Raw genomic sequence first — 16,564 nt, forward strand, 5'->3', positions numbered from 1 at the left:
GGATCTAAGGGGGCCTGGCCCCATCTCTCCCCACCTATAAATAGTGGAGGGGTGGGAGGGTGGCCATAGCCTTGCACCTGGCGCAACCCCTCCCCTCCAATACCTCTCCTCCTCCACGTGAGCTTGGCGAAGCCCTGCCGGAGAACTGCCACTCCATCACCACCACACCGTCGTGCTGCCATTGGACTCTCTTCCTCAACCTCTCCCTCCTCCTTGCTGGATCAAGGCGCGGGAGACGTCTCCGTTCCGTAGTGTGTTGAACGTGGAGGTGCCGTCCGTTCGGCGCTAGGATCATTAGTGGTTTGGATCACGACGAGTACGACTCCATCAACCCCATTCTCTTGAACGCTTCCGCTTAGAGATCTTCAAGGGTATGAAGATGCACTCACTCTCTCTCGTTGCTAGTATCTCCTAGATTGATCTTGGTGACACGTCGGAAAATTTTGAATTATTGCTACGTTCCCCAACAGTGGCATCATGAGCTAGGTCTATGCGTAGATTCTATGCACGAGTAGAACACAAAGTAGTTGTGGGCGATGATTTGTTCAATTTGCTTGCTATTACTAGTCTTATCTTGATACGGTGGCATTGTGGGATGAAGCGGCCCGGACCGACCTTACACGTACTCTTACGTGAGACAGGTTCCACCGACTAACATGCACTAGTTGCATAAGGTGGCTAGCGGGTGTCTGTCTCTCCCACTTTTGTCGGATCGGATTCGATGAAAAGGGTCCTTATGAAGGGTAAATAGCAATTGGCATATCACCATTGTGGTTTTGCGTAGGTAAGAAACGTTCTTGCTAGAAACCCATAGCAGCCACGTAAAACATGCAACAACAATTAGAGGACGTCTAACTTGTTTTTGCAGGATATGCTATGTGATGTGATATGGCCAAAAGGATGTGATGAATGATATATGTGATGTATGAGATTGATGATGTTCTTGTAATAGGAATCACGACTTGCATGTCGATGAGTATGACAACCGGCAGGAGCCATAGGAGTTGTCTTAATTTATTTATGACCTACGTGTCAAATGAAAACGCCATGTATACTTTATTGCTAACCGTTAGCCATAGTAGTAGAAGTAACAGTTGGCGAGGCAACTTCATGAAGACACGATGATGGAGATCATGGTGTCATGCCGGTGATGATGGTGTTCATGCCGCGCCTCGAAGATGGAGATCAAAGGCGCAAGATGATATTGGCCATATCATGTCACTTTATGACTTGCATGTGATGTTTGTCATGTTTACATCTTATTTGCTTAGAACGACGGTAGCATAAATAAGATGATCCCTCACAATAATTTCAAGAAAGTGTTCCCCCTAACTATTCACCGTTGCTAAGGTTCGTTGTTCCGAAGCACCACGTGATGATCGGATGTGATAGGTTCTAACGTTCGCATACAACGGGTGTAAGCTAGATTTACACACGCAATACACTTAGGTTAACTTGACGAGCCCAGCATGTACAGACATGGCCTCGGAACACGGAAGACCGAAAGGTCGAACATGAGTCGTATAGTGGATACGATCAACATGAAGATGTTCACTGATGATGACTAGTCCGTCTCACGTGATGATCGGACATGGCCTAGTTGACTCGGATCATGTATCATTTAGATGACTAGAGGGATGTCTATCTAAGTGGGAGTTCATTGAATAATTTGATTAGATGAACTTAATTATCATGAACATAGTCAAAAGGTCTTTGCAAATTATGTCGTAGCTCACGCTTTGGTTCTACTATTTTAGATATGTTCCTAGAGAAAATTTAGTTGAGAGTTGACAGTAGCAATTATGCGGACTGGGTCCGTGAACTGAGGATTGTCCTCATTGCTGCACAGAAGGGCTATGTCCTTAATGCACCGCTCAGTGCGTTGAACCTCGAGCGTCGTCTGTAGATGTTGGGAAACATCTGACATACACGTTTTGATGACTACGTGATAGTTCAGTGCGTAATGCTAACGGTTTAGAATTGTGGCACCAAAGACGTTTTTTGAAACATCGCAGAACATATGAGATGTTCCAAAGACTGAAATTGGAATTTCAGACTAGTGCCCACGTCAAGAGGTATGAGACCTCTGACAAGTTTCTTAAGCCTGCAAACTAAGGGAGAAAAACTCAATCGTTGAGCATGTGCTCAGATTGTCTGAGTACTGCAATCGCTTGAATCGAGTGGGAGTTAATCTTCCAGATGAGATAGTGATGGTTCTCCATAGTCACTGCCACCAAGCTATTGGAGCTTCGTGATGAACTATAACATATCAGGGATAGACATGATGATCCTTGAGCAACTCGCGATGTTTGACACCACGAAAGTAGAAATCAAGTAGGAGCATCAATTGTTGATGGTTAAACCACTAGTTTCAAGAAGGGCAAGGTAAAGAAGGGATACTTCATGAGACGGCAAATCAGTTGCTGCTCTAGTGAAGAAACCCAAGGTTGAACCAAACCCGAGACTAAGTGCTTCTATAATGAGGGGAATGGTCACTGAAGCAGAACTACCCTAGATACTTGGTAGATGAGAAGGCTGGCAAGGTCGACAGAAGTATTTTGGATATACGTCATATTATCGTGTACTTTACTAGTACTCCTAGTAGCACCAAGGTATTAAATACCGGTTCGGTTGCTAAGCGTTAGTAACTCGAAATAAAAGGCTGCGGAGACTAGCTAAAGGTGAGATGACGATATGTGTTGGAAGTGTTTCCAAGGTTGATGTGATCAAACATCGCACGCTCCCTCTACCATTGGGATTGGTGTTAGACCAAAATAATTGTTGTTCGGTGTTTGTGTTGAGCATAGACATGATTGGATTATGTTTATCGCCACACGGTTATTCATTTAAGGAGAATAATGGTTACTCTGTTTATTTGAATAATACCTTCAATGGTCTTGCACCTAAAATGAATGGTTTATTGAATCTCGATCGTGGTGATACACATGTTTATGCCAAAAGATATAAGATAGTAATGATAGTACCACGTACTTGTGGCACTACCATTTGAGTCATGTTGGTATAAAACGCATGAAGAAGCTCCATGTTGATGGATCTTTGGTCTCACTCGTTTTGAAAAGATTGAGACATGCGGACCGTGTCTATTGGTAGATATGCATGAAGAAACTCCATGCAGATGGATCATTTGGACTCACTTGATTTTGAATCACTTGATACATGCAAATCATACCACATGGGCAAGATGACTGAAAGGCCTCGTTTTCAGTAAGATGGAACAAGAAAGCAACTTGTTGGAAGTAATACATTTTGATGTGTGCAGTCCAATGAGTGCTGAGGCATGCAGTGGATATCGTTATGTTCTTACTTCACAGATGATTCGAGTAGATGCTGAGTATATTTACTTGATGAAACACAAGTCTGAATTATTGAAAGGTTCAAGTAATTTCAGAGTGAAGTTGAAGATCGTCGTGACAAGAGAATAAAATGTCTATGATATGATCATAGAGATGAATATCTGAGTTACTTTCGCCTAATGATGAAGACATGGTTTTGTTGAATCCTTTGACACTAGGCAACCTCCCGACCCCTCGGCGATCCTCTCGAACATGAGAGGAAGAAGAGGATAAAAAAAGAAGAGGAAGAAGAAAAAAAAGAGGAGAAGAAAGAATAGAGGAGATTCTTCTCCTCTATTCTTTCTTCTCCTCTTTTTTTTCTTCTTCCTCTTTTTTTTTATCGGGAACGAGGGTCGTCGAGGGACATAGATGTAGTGTCGTCGTTGTCGATATATACCCCCTCCCGATAGCTTACTATGATTAGGTAGCTAGTTCTACGTTTGGCACTAATATATCCATCTGTCATGTTTGAATAATAATTGCCATGTTGTAAATATTTGTAGAAACTATGGACACCGCCCTAGATGAAGCAACAAAAGAAGCGTTGTTGAGGGACATAATCGCAGAAGGAAGTGATGCCATCTCGTTGTTTCTCAATGAAACCGATGGTCTGGAAGGAGAGGGTGAACAAGCTGGCTACGGTGACCTAATGCCGGTGCAAGAAGAAGAACATGAGGATGGCTCCGGTGACCCAATGCCGGTGCAAGAAGGAGACCGTGATGACGGCCCCGGTGACCGAACCGAGTCCGGCCAGGTATATATATTAGTTAAGCCTATGCTGACTAGCTGATTGATGCATTCATTGTTTTGGTATGTACACATATTAATTAAGTCTTTGTTCTTTTTTCTAGCCCTCCGAATCGAGCACAACTTCGGTAAAGAGACGAGGCCCGAAGAAAAAGTTGAGCTCGGATGAAAAGTTTGAGATCATAGCAATCGCGCCCGACGGCCAACCTATTGAACCCCTCCGGACAAAGAGCGCATTTGTTGCTCAGTGCGGGGTTCTGGTTAGGGACAAGATCCCGATAAGCATCCAGCAATGGTTTAAGCCGGCTACAGAAGACCCTGAGGTGTCTTATGTCAATGATATGCAGAAAAATGATCTTTGGACTGAGCTGAAGTCAAATTTCACCCTACCGCCTGAGGATAATCCAGAGAACCCAGTTAAAGAGAAATTAATCAAGTATTTTGCTCTGAAGAGGATGGCAGAACTATTCAGGAGATGGAAGAAAGAGCTGAATAAGTTTGTCGAAAATAATGAGACACCAGAATTCAAGGGCAGATATGAGAAGATCAGAGATCACTGGCCCGCATTTGTGTCCCACAAGACATCAGAAAAGAGTAAGAAGATGTCGGCGACAAACAAGCAAAATGCTGCGAAGAAGAAGCTTCACCATCGCACGGGGTCAGGTGGCTACCTCGTAGCCCGGCCTAAGTGGTCCAAGACTGAGAATGATCTGGTTCATAAAGGGATCGAACCAGAGACAATTAACTGGCCAGACCGTTGCCGGACTTGGTTCTTCGGGGCTGGCGGAACCCTGGACCCTGTAACAAGGAAGTGCATTTGGACGAACGATCAAATGGACATACCAGTCAGTAAGCTTAAGCAGTATATCGAAGCAGCGCATGAAGGGACGTTCTTTCTAGACAGAGAGAACGACGAGCTCACAATGGCCCTCGGGAATCTGGAGCACCCTGGACGGACACGAGGCACGCCAGGCTCCATTCCGTGGAAGGTTGGGTTTCCGGACGCAGGCGGTTACAAATCCCATGAGAGGGGGAAAAAAGTGCAGCAGACCCAAATACAGGCGCTGCAAGCAAGGGTAGACGCGATAGAGGAACGAGAAGCAAATCGCAGCAAACGTACTGCCGAAGCCTCCCCTGAAGCTACCCCGCCATCTCAGTGCAGAAGCAGCGTGGCTTCCACTGAGCTGCTTCAGCTGGAGCATGCCTTGACGGCTCCTGCCAGCTATCCCGTGGATGCTATAACGGAGTCTCAAAATTGCCACCTTATGACGCAATGGATGAATTTGAAGGTCAAGGCGGTTGTTGGCTCTGTTTATCCTACTGAACCCGGCGCAACTTTTCACTGCCGGCCGATTCCAGAAGGATATGCTAGGGTGATGGTGGATGAGATAACGGAGGGATTTGAGGACCTCCAGCTTGACCACCCTACCGGTGAAGGGGAGACTCGGCTGGGGTCTGCTCTGAAGACTCCATGCCTATGGCGGAAGGAGCTCATCAACCTTCCGAACTGGACGCCACCGCCTCCTCCTCCTCCTCCGGCGAGTCAGGGCACTCCGCCTCCACCGCCTCCTCCTCCGGCGAGTGACGATCAGGGCCCTCGGCCGGCTCCTTCTCCGGCGCGTGGCGGCACTCCGCCTCCTTCTCCGCCTGCGCCGACGCGCCCGAGCAGCCAGCCTCCTCCTTCTCCGCCTCGTCAGCAAGGGCGGAAGAGACCTGCCGCAGCTCCAGCTGCTCCGGCGCGTCGTAGTCCTTCTCCTCCGCCTCTTAAGCAAGTAAAGAAGACAACCGCTCCGTCTGCTCGGTCGGTGTCTAGCAGTACAACCAGAGGCGGGAGGACATACAGATTCGGTCCTTCTCTGAAGACTCCAGAGAAGTTACCATATGAGAGGACCCTAGAGGAGAACGCCGAGATCGCGCGAGAAGAAGTGAGGAACTTCTTTGAAGGGGTGAAAGCAAAGAAACATCCACCTCCGGAGAAGAAGGTAGATCGGGTGAAAGTGAAGCGCACTCTGGCTGCCCTGACAAAACCACCGAAGTCTAATCCGCCGAAAGGAAACTATGACCGCATTATTGGAAAAGAATTTGCCGAAGCGGAGCGGTCGGGAAGTACTGTCAGTGATCAAAGGCTGAAAGAACGACGAGCTGGGAAACAAATTGCCCAGCTCGGCGAACAAGCGAAGCAATCGTGCCCCCCGCTCAAGGTGCCTAGCCACAACGTCGCTAATGATCCGAGGATGGTGCCCGGTTATAGCAATCTTGCAGATTACCTGCCCGACGAAGTACATTATGAACCCATGGACATGCAGATACAAAGATACGAGTACAGGAAGCCTCTCGTCAAAGATGAAAGATCTCTATCAACGATGATGCGAAGATTGCATGATTGGTACTTGAAAATCTGCAGAGACTCTGGGGGGAGGAGTACTTTGTATGTGAAAGTTAAAAAGGAGCATGACCTCGTTGGAATTGATCTGTTGCCTGTTCCATTTGAGGAGTTCTATCAGTTTTTCAATCAATTGGCCCTCGATAAAACAATGGTCGCCTGCTACTGTCTGTAAGTAGTACTACTTCTGTCATTAAGTTTCTCTATATAGCTTAGCTCTTTCATTGCATGTATTTATAATCATCCTCACTATATTATGCAGATTGAAGATCGCCGAATTGAAGAAAAGACAAGTCGGTGATATTGGGTTCATTAACACATATCTCATAGATGCAACTCAGGTTAAACTTCATGCCGCAGCTACCGAGGCCAACTTGCTACGATCGTTCGTAATAAATCAAAACAAAGATATAATACTCTTTCCTTACAACTTCAGGTGAGTGTTACTGTCTTGTGCGTATTCGGTTTCCCTTATATATTAGTCAAGGTTATAGTAATGTAATTCATGAGTTATGCATGTGTGTGCAGTTTCCACTATATTCTCCTAGAGATTAAGCTTGAGCAGGGAGTAGTAACCGTCTTGGACTCTAAACGAAAAGATCCCCAGGAGTATGCGGACATGACTAAAATCCTCAAGAAGTAAGTTAAATCGATCATTATCCACCATATCAGCAACTTTGTTCATTTCCTGATATCAAGTAATTGTTTTCTTTGTCCGGCAGGGTTTGGAGAAAATTCACCAAAACAGTTCCGGGACTGCCGAAGGAGCTGGAATTTAGACACCCGAAAGTAAGTACTATAGTAGCATGTTCCGCGCATCTCCTAGTGATTCAAGCGCTAGTTTCATCAATACCATTTAGCATTCTTGCTTATCAGTTTGATTGACCTCTATTTCTTGTAAAGTGGTTGTGGCAGGAACAAGGGAATGATTTCTGTGGATACTACATCTGCGAGTCCATCCGCCACACGACCTGTGAGCGGGGCGGGTACTCTAACGAACAATATGAAGTACGTAAATAACAACATTCACATTTTTATTTTATTACCATCATTTGTGTTGAGTTTCATTCATTTATATATATATATATATATATGTATTGACCCCCTTCTTCAAATTAGATGTTTCGGAAGCGGGATGAACTCCTAGCACCAGCTCGCATGCGAGCAATTCAAGAGGAATTGGCGGCATTCTTTCTTGACCACGTGATCCCTGAAGACGGAGAATTCTATGTGGACCCTGAGTCCGTATGATTATATTTGTAATAGATAATTATTGTATATATGTAGCCGGTAGTGTTAGATAGATATACGAGAACTTGTTGTTCGACCAATCTCTCGGAGAAGGAGAGGTGGTCGATATCACTTCTCTCTGTATGCATATATATTCATGACGATCTTCTGTTTCCTTCGTTTGCTTACTAGCTAGCTAGCGTGTCTAGTCCTCTCTATACGTATGTATAGTACGTAGCGTCGACCAAGCACGGACATAAGAGAGGACACTTCTCTCTATTAATTATAGCTAGCTAACACAATATATGAAACACCTAAATTAACCCCCCAAAACCCCCAACCCCCCCCCTTTAAAAAAACAAAAACCCCAGCCACAGAAGTGCTGACGCGTGGATGCCTATTGGTCCCGGTTGGTGCCACCAACCGGGACCAAAGGGTCTCCTGACTGGGCTCTGCGCACTGCCCACGTGGAGGGCCTTTAGTCCCGGTTCTGGATTGAACCGGGACTAAAGGGGGGAGGTATTAGTACCGACACTTTAGTCCCGGTTCCGGAACCGGGACTAAAGGCCCTTACGAACCGGGACTATAGGCCCTTTTTCTACCAGTGCTACTTTCTTCAGTCGAGAGCGCTGATTGTTTGAAAGAACCTTATGTGCCTAATGATTTTGCTAATGATGGTTCTAATGCTATGTCTTTGGTAGTTATTATTTGTCTTCTTATCTACTTTTCATTTTCATTTTCTTTTCTATTTTTCTAAATTATTTATTAATTTTTGTTATTGTTTTCTGATTTTTCCCCCCTTATGCAGGGTTGTTCTGGTGATGATGAAGAGTTTGATAAGGCACTTTACAATTTCTATGTGAATAATGTAAGCCATTTTTTCATCTTTCTAGTGATGATGAAGAGTTTGATGTTTTTATTCCATATTTTTTCATATGTTGGTTTGATGATTTTATGTTTTTTTTCTTTCTTTATCAGAAAGTCAAGTAGCTGAAGAGAAAATTATCATCTGCTGGCAGAAGGAATATTATAAGTCTTTTTTTCTCTTCCGTTAATCATTGGGTCATTTGTATGGTACCTACACTGTAAATTTACCCTATATGAACTGTAATCTGAATGCTCTTATTAGTGAGTGATACTTAGTGTGAAATTTGTATGGTAATTACACTGTAAACCTATGATCATTGTGTAATTTTATATGGTAGTTACACTGTAATCCTACTCCTTTCTTGCAGTGTAAATTTACCCATATCTACAGTGTAATTTGAATGCCCTTTTTACGGTGTAAATTTACCCATAGTTACACAATAATTTGACTGATAATTATTGTGTAATTTTGTATGATATAGTTACACTGTAATCCTACACCTTTTTTACAGTGTAAATTTACCCATATCTGCATTGTAATCCGATGCCTTTTTTACTCAGTAATTTGACTGATAATTACTGTGTAGTTTGTATGGTATTTACATTGTAACCCTACACCTTTTTTTTACAGTGTAATTTTACCCATATCTATAATGTAATCCAATGCCCGTTTCTACATAGTAAGTTAGCTGATAATTACTGTGTATTTTGTATGGTGGTTATAATGTAATTACACAGTAGTTACAATGTAATTCCCCCGGTGTAATTTTACCCATGTCTGCATTGTATAATTTGACTGATAATTTTATGTGTAATTTGTATGGTAGTTTCACTGTAATCCTATTTTTTCATTTTCTGCAGTGTAATTTCCCCATAATGTATACTGTAATCTGTTGCTATTTAAATTGTAATTTTACTCTTAATTACTGTGTAATTTGATATGCTAGTCCCAATGTAATCCAATGTGATTTTACTCTGTAATTTTACCCCCTTATGCATTTTGCTCAGTGTAATCTTATGCATTTGTACAGTGTAATCATGCCAGGTGCTTTTGACGGGTCAAGGAAAGGACAATAGGGGCGACTGGTTCAACCTTTCTATCGCTGCTAGTGCTTGACAGGTCACAAATACAGCCCGACCCGTTTTCTTCAAGAAAAACAGACATACAGCTGTCAACAGATTATTGGTTGGAAAATTTGAATGATAGCCAATTACAAATCAGTCAATTGTTGAATAGACAGTCCCAAAAAAAATCGGTCGGAGATAGAGAGGCGAGACGGAAAATAACTCGACGAAAAATAACCAACAAAATTAAACTGGACGAAGAAAACTATCTCTGGTGGGACGGAAATTAATCGGCGAAAACTATCAACTGCTCCATTATGAATAGAGATAACACTTATGCTTCGATAGACCACCTAAACACATCGAGGGCTGAAATTGTCCCATATCCCTTCATAATAGAGGGCACAAGATGGTCTTTATAAAAGTAAGCCGTGAGTCCTCGTATACGGATTACACAGACACGAACGGGCCGGCCCACTAAGTCATGCCCCTCCTAACAATAAAAGCGAGGTAAAAATAAAATGAAAAGTTGAACTCATGTGGTCTTGAACTCAAGACCTCACACTTAAGCACACATGTTGCTAACCAATTCACCCACCACTCCTTGTTAAAATTTGTGGCGCCAAATAAATAAGAAAACACAAAAGCAGTCATACATATGAAATATTTTCTAAAAAAAGGTTCAAACTTTTACTGAACAAAGCAGGAGCAATTTTGAAATGCCGTATTTTTATTTTTATTTTCATTTGTCCTGATTGTAATTTTTTATTTATTTTCTATTTTTTCAAAATTCACAAACTATTTTTAAATATTGACATTTTCTTAAATATGTGAACTTTTCAAATTCGTGAATATTTTCTTAAATTCGTGAACTTTTTTCCAAACTATTTTGTCAATTTTGTGGTCTTTTTTCAATTTAGTAATTTACCGAACTCTTTTGTCAAATTTATGAACTTTTTTCAATTTAGTAATTTACCGAACTCTTTGCTCGTGTCCGGATCGCTCCCAAGCCCATATCTGACCACCTTGGCCCACACAAACCCCTCGTCCCGTGCCCGTGTTCTTAGCCCGCGCCAGCTACCTGCATTCATGCCGATGTAGAGCATGCCGCTCCACATTGAACACGACTCAGGACGGACGCGACCTCTCGCTGCCTCCGCCATTGAAGCGGCACGCCGGTCGATGGCGCCGCCCGAGAGCGTCTCTGGTGTCCGCGCATGTTCAATGTAGGAGACGCGTTACTAGATGGGACAGACGGATATCTACCACGGCGGTTCTATTTCCTGTTCGTCTGTATGCCGTCATTAAGCAGGCTCGCCGTCTGAGAGATGACGGGATGGGCGAATAACCGCGAGCGGGAACGATCTATGGGACAGTCTGTCACTGGAGATGAAGCATGCGGTGGCCGCCCTTGCCGGCCAGTTCGCCCAAGGTCTCCGACGAGAGGACAACTCCACGATGGAGACGGGCTCCGATGACATCGTCCCGGCTCCCGCGCCTCATGTGCACTTCGGCTTCACCATGGAGCAGGCGTAGGCGCAGTACAACGCCGCCATGGCGGAGGTGCAGCCTGGGCCAGCGCCTTTGTCGGTGTTCCAACAGGCGTGGGAGGGACATCGATACAACATGTTCCTCCTAGAGCAGCACCGGCTGGCGCAGGGCTAGATCTACGACGAGTGCGCGGGCGAGAAGGCCGTGTCGGCCATAGCCGCGATGAACCCTAATTTCGTCGCAGAGCAGTGTGCCATCTATGATGTTGTCTGCGTTCAAGCCACTGCTCGCCAGGAAATAAGGATGGCAGGATACAGGCATAATTTTGTGCCCACGGGTAGTACCTATACCCTACCCGTTAAGTCATGGGTAGGGCACGGGTATAGCATTTCACCCATGGATATACCCATACTTTAACCGTTTATACTAAACATGTGAACCTTACCTATGATAAACAAGTGTGCCTATTTTTAAAGTTGTGTTGTGAGATTGTGAACCTATGTTAAAGTTGTGACCAATTATCATTTTGAATTAAGATAATTGTCATGTAGCCATCTATCTATTATTGAGTTGAGATCAATGTTTTTTTCCTCAAATGTGCTATAGATGAATGTAAAATTGCGAATAACTTGTATACTGTTTGATCTACCCATTGGGTATCCAATGCGTATGAGTACCCATCGGATATGGGTATGGGTAAAATTTCGTACCCATGGGTATGGGTATGGGTATGGGTAAAATTTCGTACCCATGGGTACGGGTATGGGTATGGTATTGCTCTACCTGTCCCATGCCCTACCCATTGCCATCCTTATCAGGAAACGACCGCCGCTGAGGCGCGGCTCTGGGCGATCGCAAAGGAGAACAAGGTCAGTTGCGTCTCCTACGTGTCGCCAATGAACCATCCGGCGCCCGGTGGGACAACAATAGCCCGGTTAATAGAACAGTCCGAGTCAGCGTATATAATTGCCCAACAGGAGGCGCGGGTATTGCGCACAACCAACTTCTCCCGGGTATAGTCCCACCTCGTCTGTGAGAGATGACGAAAAGATTTCCAACTATATAAAAGGTGTTGCTGCTGCATTTGAATCACAACAACTGAAAACTATACCATACTGAATTTTCAGTTATCTATTTTAAATTACAATTTTTGGTTTTTGTTTGTCTAACCGAATTAAAAAATTAAGCAGATGGTAAAAACCAAATTTTTGGTTTATACCGAACACTCACTCCTCGTTGCCGGTTTTTAAAATTTTAAAAAATCATAGTTTAAAGAAAAGTCCACAAGTTTAAATAAGTTTATCGATATGATAGAAGTACACGAATGGAACAAAAAGTCCATGAAATTGAAAAAAATATCGATTTGAGAAAAGTACATAAATGTGCCAAAAAGTTCGGGAAATTGAAAAAAAGCACTTTTGTAGGATTTTTTTCAAATCGATGAACTTTTTCAGTTTTCCAATTTTTTCCCCAAATTCATATTTTTTTTCAAATCGATGAACTTTTTCAGTTTCACGAACTTTTTTGTCCTTGGAGCTAGGGGTGGGCATAACAACCGACAAACCAAATACCGAACATAAAGAACTATTTTTTTTGTTTTTTGTGTTGGTGTTGGAAAATTTCTGCCACATGTTCGTGTTATAATATTTATTACTGTACATAAAAATTATTTGCATTTTCAAAAAATTGTTCACTATTTCAAATTTTTTTCTTGTTTTCAAATTTGTTCCTTTTTTCATAAATATTTGAGATTCCCAAAAAAATGTTCTCATTTCACAAATGTTTGACATTACAATATTTTGTTCAGAAACTTGAAATGCTTGCGTTAAAAAAATATTGAAATGCTCATGATAATTGGATCCCCCGTAGTGGTAGTTTAGTGCCACTGGGTGCTGAATATGTACCACATGTGCTAAAGGTGGCTGATCCTATGAATCAACAGGGGCGTGCTTGGGATGAAACAAAACTGCAGCAAGCGTTCTCAGATGATGACGTGATGGAGATTAAACAGATCACTGTGGGTGGGCCAGGAACTGAGGATTACAGAGCTTGGAATCATACTAAGTCCAACGTCTTTTCCGTGCGCTCTGTGTATCACTATCACCTCGGTATCTCCATCAAGCGAGCAAGCAAGGCACTGGCCTCTAGCTCCAGTCCGGCTGCAGATCACAAAAGTTTCAAGGAACATTGGTCTGCAGATGTGCCAAACAAAATAAAGATCCATACATGGCGTATAATTTCAAATGGACTTGTTGTAGGACTTGAGTTGCACAGGCGGAGAATTAAACCGGGCGTTTTTTGCATTGCATGTGGCCGAGAGGAATCACTCGTACATAGGTTCTGGAGATGTCCGCATTCCCTGTTCTTCTGAAATCTGTTGCGTGACTCGATTGGTGCGCCGCTGCTGAGAGTACTGAAGGAGATCGAAGCGTTCAGAGGGATGCGGGCGTGGATGGTGGAATGGTTGGGACGCACATGTTCAGATGAACGTGAGACTATGGATGTCAAGGAATAATGCAAGGGATGCTGGAAGGATAGATGATCCGGCCACTATCAAAGATAGACTACTGCGAGAGGAGAGACGGACTCGCAGGTGGCGGCAAGGAAAAATAGTTTTTGATCACAAAGATCTTTCAGCTAATGAACAACTAGATGAGGAGATCAAAGTGTTGCTTGGGTCTTTTGTAGACTTTCAGGTTGCTTGGTTGCGACGGTCGGGGAATAAGGTCGCACATATTTTAGCTAGGAATTATTGCTGTAACTCTTTATGTAAAACTTGGCTTCATGTTCCTTCGAAGTGTATTCATTACTCCTTTCGTTCCAAGATAGATGGCTCAACTTTGTACTAATTTTAATAGGAGGTAACAATTGACGTTTCTAAAATAAAAGAACCCCACACGCTTGTGGGCAGCGAAGACCTTGACGTTTTTTGTTTTTTACGGGGAAGAAGACCTTGACGATTGATTGTGCTAAGCAAACTACGTAGAAAACATCAAAACAAAGCTTGTTAGCGAAGGCATAACGTTGGCGGCAGCTCGATCGCAAGCAATTTGTTGCGGGCCGGAAAGGGAAAGTACGTTAGAGCCCGTGTTGTTTTTTGCGACCTTTTTTTTTTGGCGAGTGGTTTCATTTCGTCAGACGGCGACGGGATGACGCCCTGAAATTTCCTCTGAAATGAGATTTCCTCTGTTGCCGTACCCGTCGGTCGGTGTGAACGAGGGCGGCTTCGCTTGTGGCGAAAGGTGTGTACACTGCACGAAACGTAAACTTGGTCGATCGCTAGCTTCACGTGAGACGGGACCAAAGTCCGTCGTCCACCGCTACCCCTACCCGGACCCCACGCGGCCGCGTCACCGGCACCTCCGAGCCCCACATGCCAGTACCACGACTACAAAGCGGGGCTTGCGGTGCAGGCGCAGCCTACGGCTCCGCCCCGTCTCTGTTCTCTTCCGCGTCCACCCAGCCTCAAGGAGCCTAAAGCCGTTCGGTCCCCTCCTGCCTCCTAGTCTCCTACTCCTACCTCCTCCGAAGGCCGCTCCGCTACTCGCATCCAGCCATGTCGTCCCTCGCGGTTGGCTGCGGGCTGGGCTTGGAGCTCTGGCTCGGCGGCCTCTTCTCGGCCGCGGAGCTGGCGGCAGCGGAACTGCTCCTGCAGCTCGGCGGGGACGACGAGGTGGCGTCCACGACGTCCTCCTCGCGGCGGTCGGTGAGCTCGTGGAGCAAGGCTGGCCTCACCGCGGAGGAGCGGGTCGTCGAGGAGACGGCGTCGCTTGAGCTGGACAGGAGGGCGAGGAAGAGGTACCGCCGGGTGTCCGACCTCTACACCACGATACCGGCCATGGACGCCTCTGCCGCGAAGAAGAGGAGGACGTGCGACGGCGGCGGAGGCGACGATCCGACGAGGTACGGAGACTAGCATAGACAGAGAGAGCAGTATTGCCATAGAAGGGCTTGTCTGGCTCGCTCGCCTCGAGCCCTCGACCATGCTTTCTTCTGATACAAGAAACATAATGGTGACTAGCGTCTCCACATTTGCCTTCGAATTTGAACAAAAGGTCTCGGAAATACCGGAGCGCCCACCCAACCACTACTCATCATTACAGGTGGTTTTTTTAAGTGTGGTGCCGCCTCCAAGCTTTGAATTTACATAAAAATCTTCTCTCCACACCACACGCACCGATACGAGGTCTTCCGTTTGACAACAAATGTATACTACTCCCGTGAGTACATATATAGGTGTTAAACTTTTGATCGATGTTGATGTGACCTGGGATTAATTGAATTGGGTTGGATGGACTGTTGGAACTCGTCCACAGGATCGATCACATCAGAATACCATAAACGCACGTGCACGCAAAACTGATAGTCAAAAAGCCCTTGTTGTGCCTTTGTTTCTTCTTTTTATTGATTTTCTGGTTTTCCGTGGTGTTACAAAACGCACCATCGGAACTGTGTATATATATACACACGAGACTATGACCGACCAGACAATCTGACCCTATGCGTACGTGCATAACCCCTTGTCTTACACGGACACAACTCAACTTAACTGGTTCGCGTCCATCTTCACGTTGATCTTAATCTTCTCTTCGGTTGCTTGTATATGGGGAGACACATCTTTTCACCCGCCACATCTTCAATCTTTCACATTGTCGCCGATGCCACATCTTATCGAACGACACCTCATGTCCAGCGGCAACACAACTCGCCATATACGTGCAACTCATCTTCACCATATATGAATTCGCCGGAACTCAACGACCACGAACGGACACGCAAGGCATGAATTCCTTTTTCCGCCTGCTCTCACTCGCAATTCTCTTACGCCAGTGACGCATCTCAACTGCAGCAGAAGACTCACACACCTGAGTTCTTGGACGCACCTTACAAGAACTCATGTGCACACCTTGACGATAGCTCACAACTTTGTCGCCCCTTCCTCGCTCCCCCCGAACGACGATCTTGACAAGATCTTCTAGCACCGTACCTCGGCACTATCGCTCCCGTCAACCTCCTCTAGGTCGTTTTGTAGAACGACAATCACCCGTCGCCTCTCTTGCGACAGTGTCCTCGCCGTCTTCTTGTCGCCGCTCCGCCGAACGACAACTGCCCGATCCTCCTTGTCACTTCATCCCAGCGACTATATCGCCCGCTCCTCGTTGTCGCTACACCAACGACGCCATCACCCGCTCCTCGTCGCTGCACCAGCGACTGTATTGCCCGCCCCGAGGCGCTAGTAGGTCGCCACCCCGGGGCAAGCGCAACTTCACCTCGACCTTGCTCTAGATACCAATTGTTGGAACTCGCCCACAGGATCGATCAAATCAGAATAACACGAACGCACGTGCACACAAAACTGATAGCCAAAGGGCCCTTGTCGTGCCCTTGTTTCTCCTCTTTATTAAGTTTCTAGTTTTTTCCAACAATT

The 16,564-nt window shown here is 45.0% G+C and overlaps 1 protein-coding gene across 1 annotated transcript; it reads left to right on the forward strand.

Moving 5' to 3' along the window:
- The first annotated feature begins 14,541 nt into the window (after nt 1–14,541).
- On the forward strand, nt 14,542–15,179 carry LOC147972454 (uncharacterized). Its single transcript, XM_087523072.1, has one exon. It carries the CDS (start codon nt 14,693–14,695, stop codon nt 15,050–15,052), a length of 360 nt encoding a protein of 119 aa, XP_087379198.1. The 5' UTR covers nt 14,542–14,692; the 3' UTR covers nt 15,053–15,179.
- The last annotated feature ends 1,385 nt before the right edge of the window (nt 15,180–16,564 follow it).

The sequence above is a fragment of the Triticum urartu genome, chromosome 5A (genome assembly GCF_056163025.1).
Source record: "Triticum urartu cultivar PI428250 chromosome 5A, HENAU_Tu73, whole genome shotgun sequence".
Classification (NCBI taxonomy): Eukaryota; Viridiplantae; Streptophyta; class Magnoliopsida; order Poales; family Poaceae; genus Triticum; species Triticum urartu.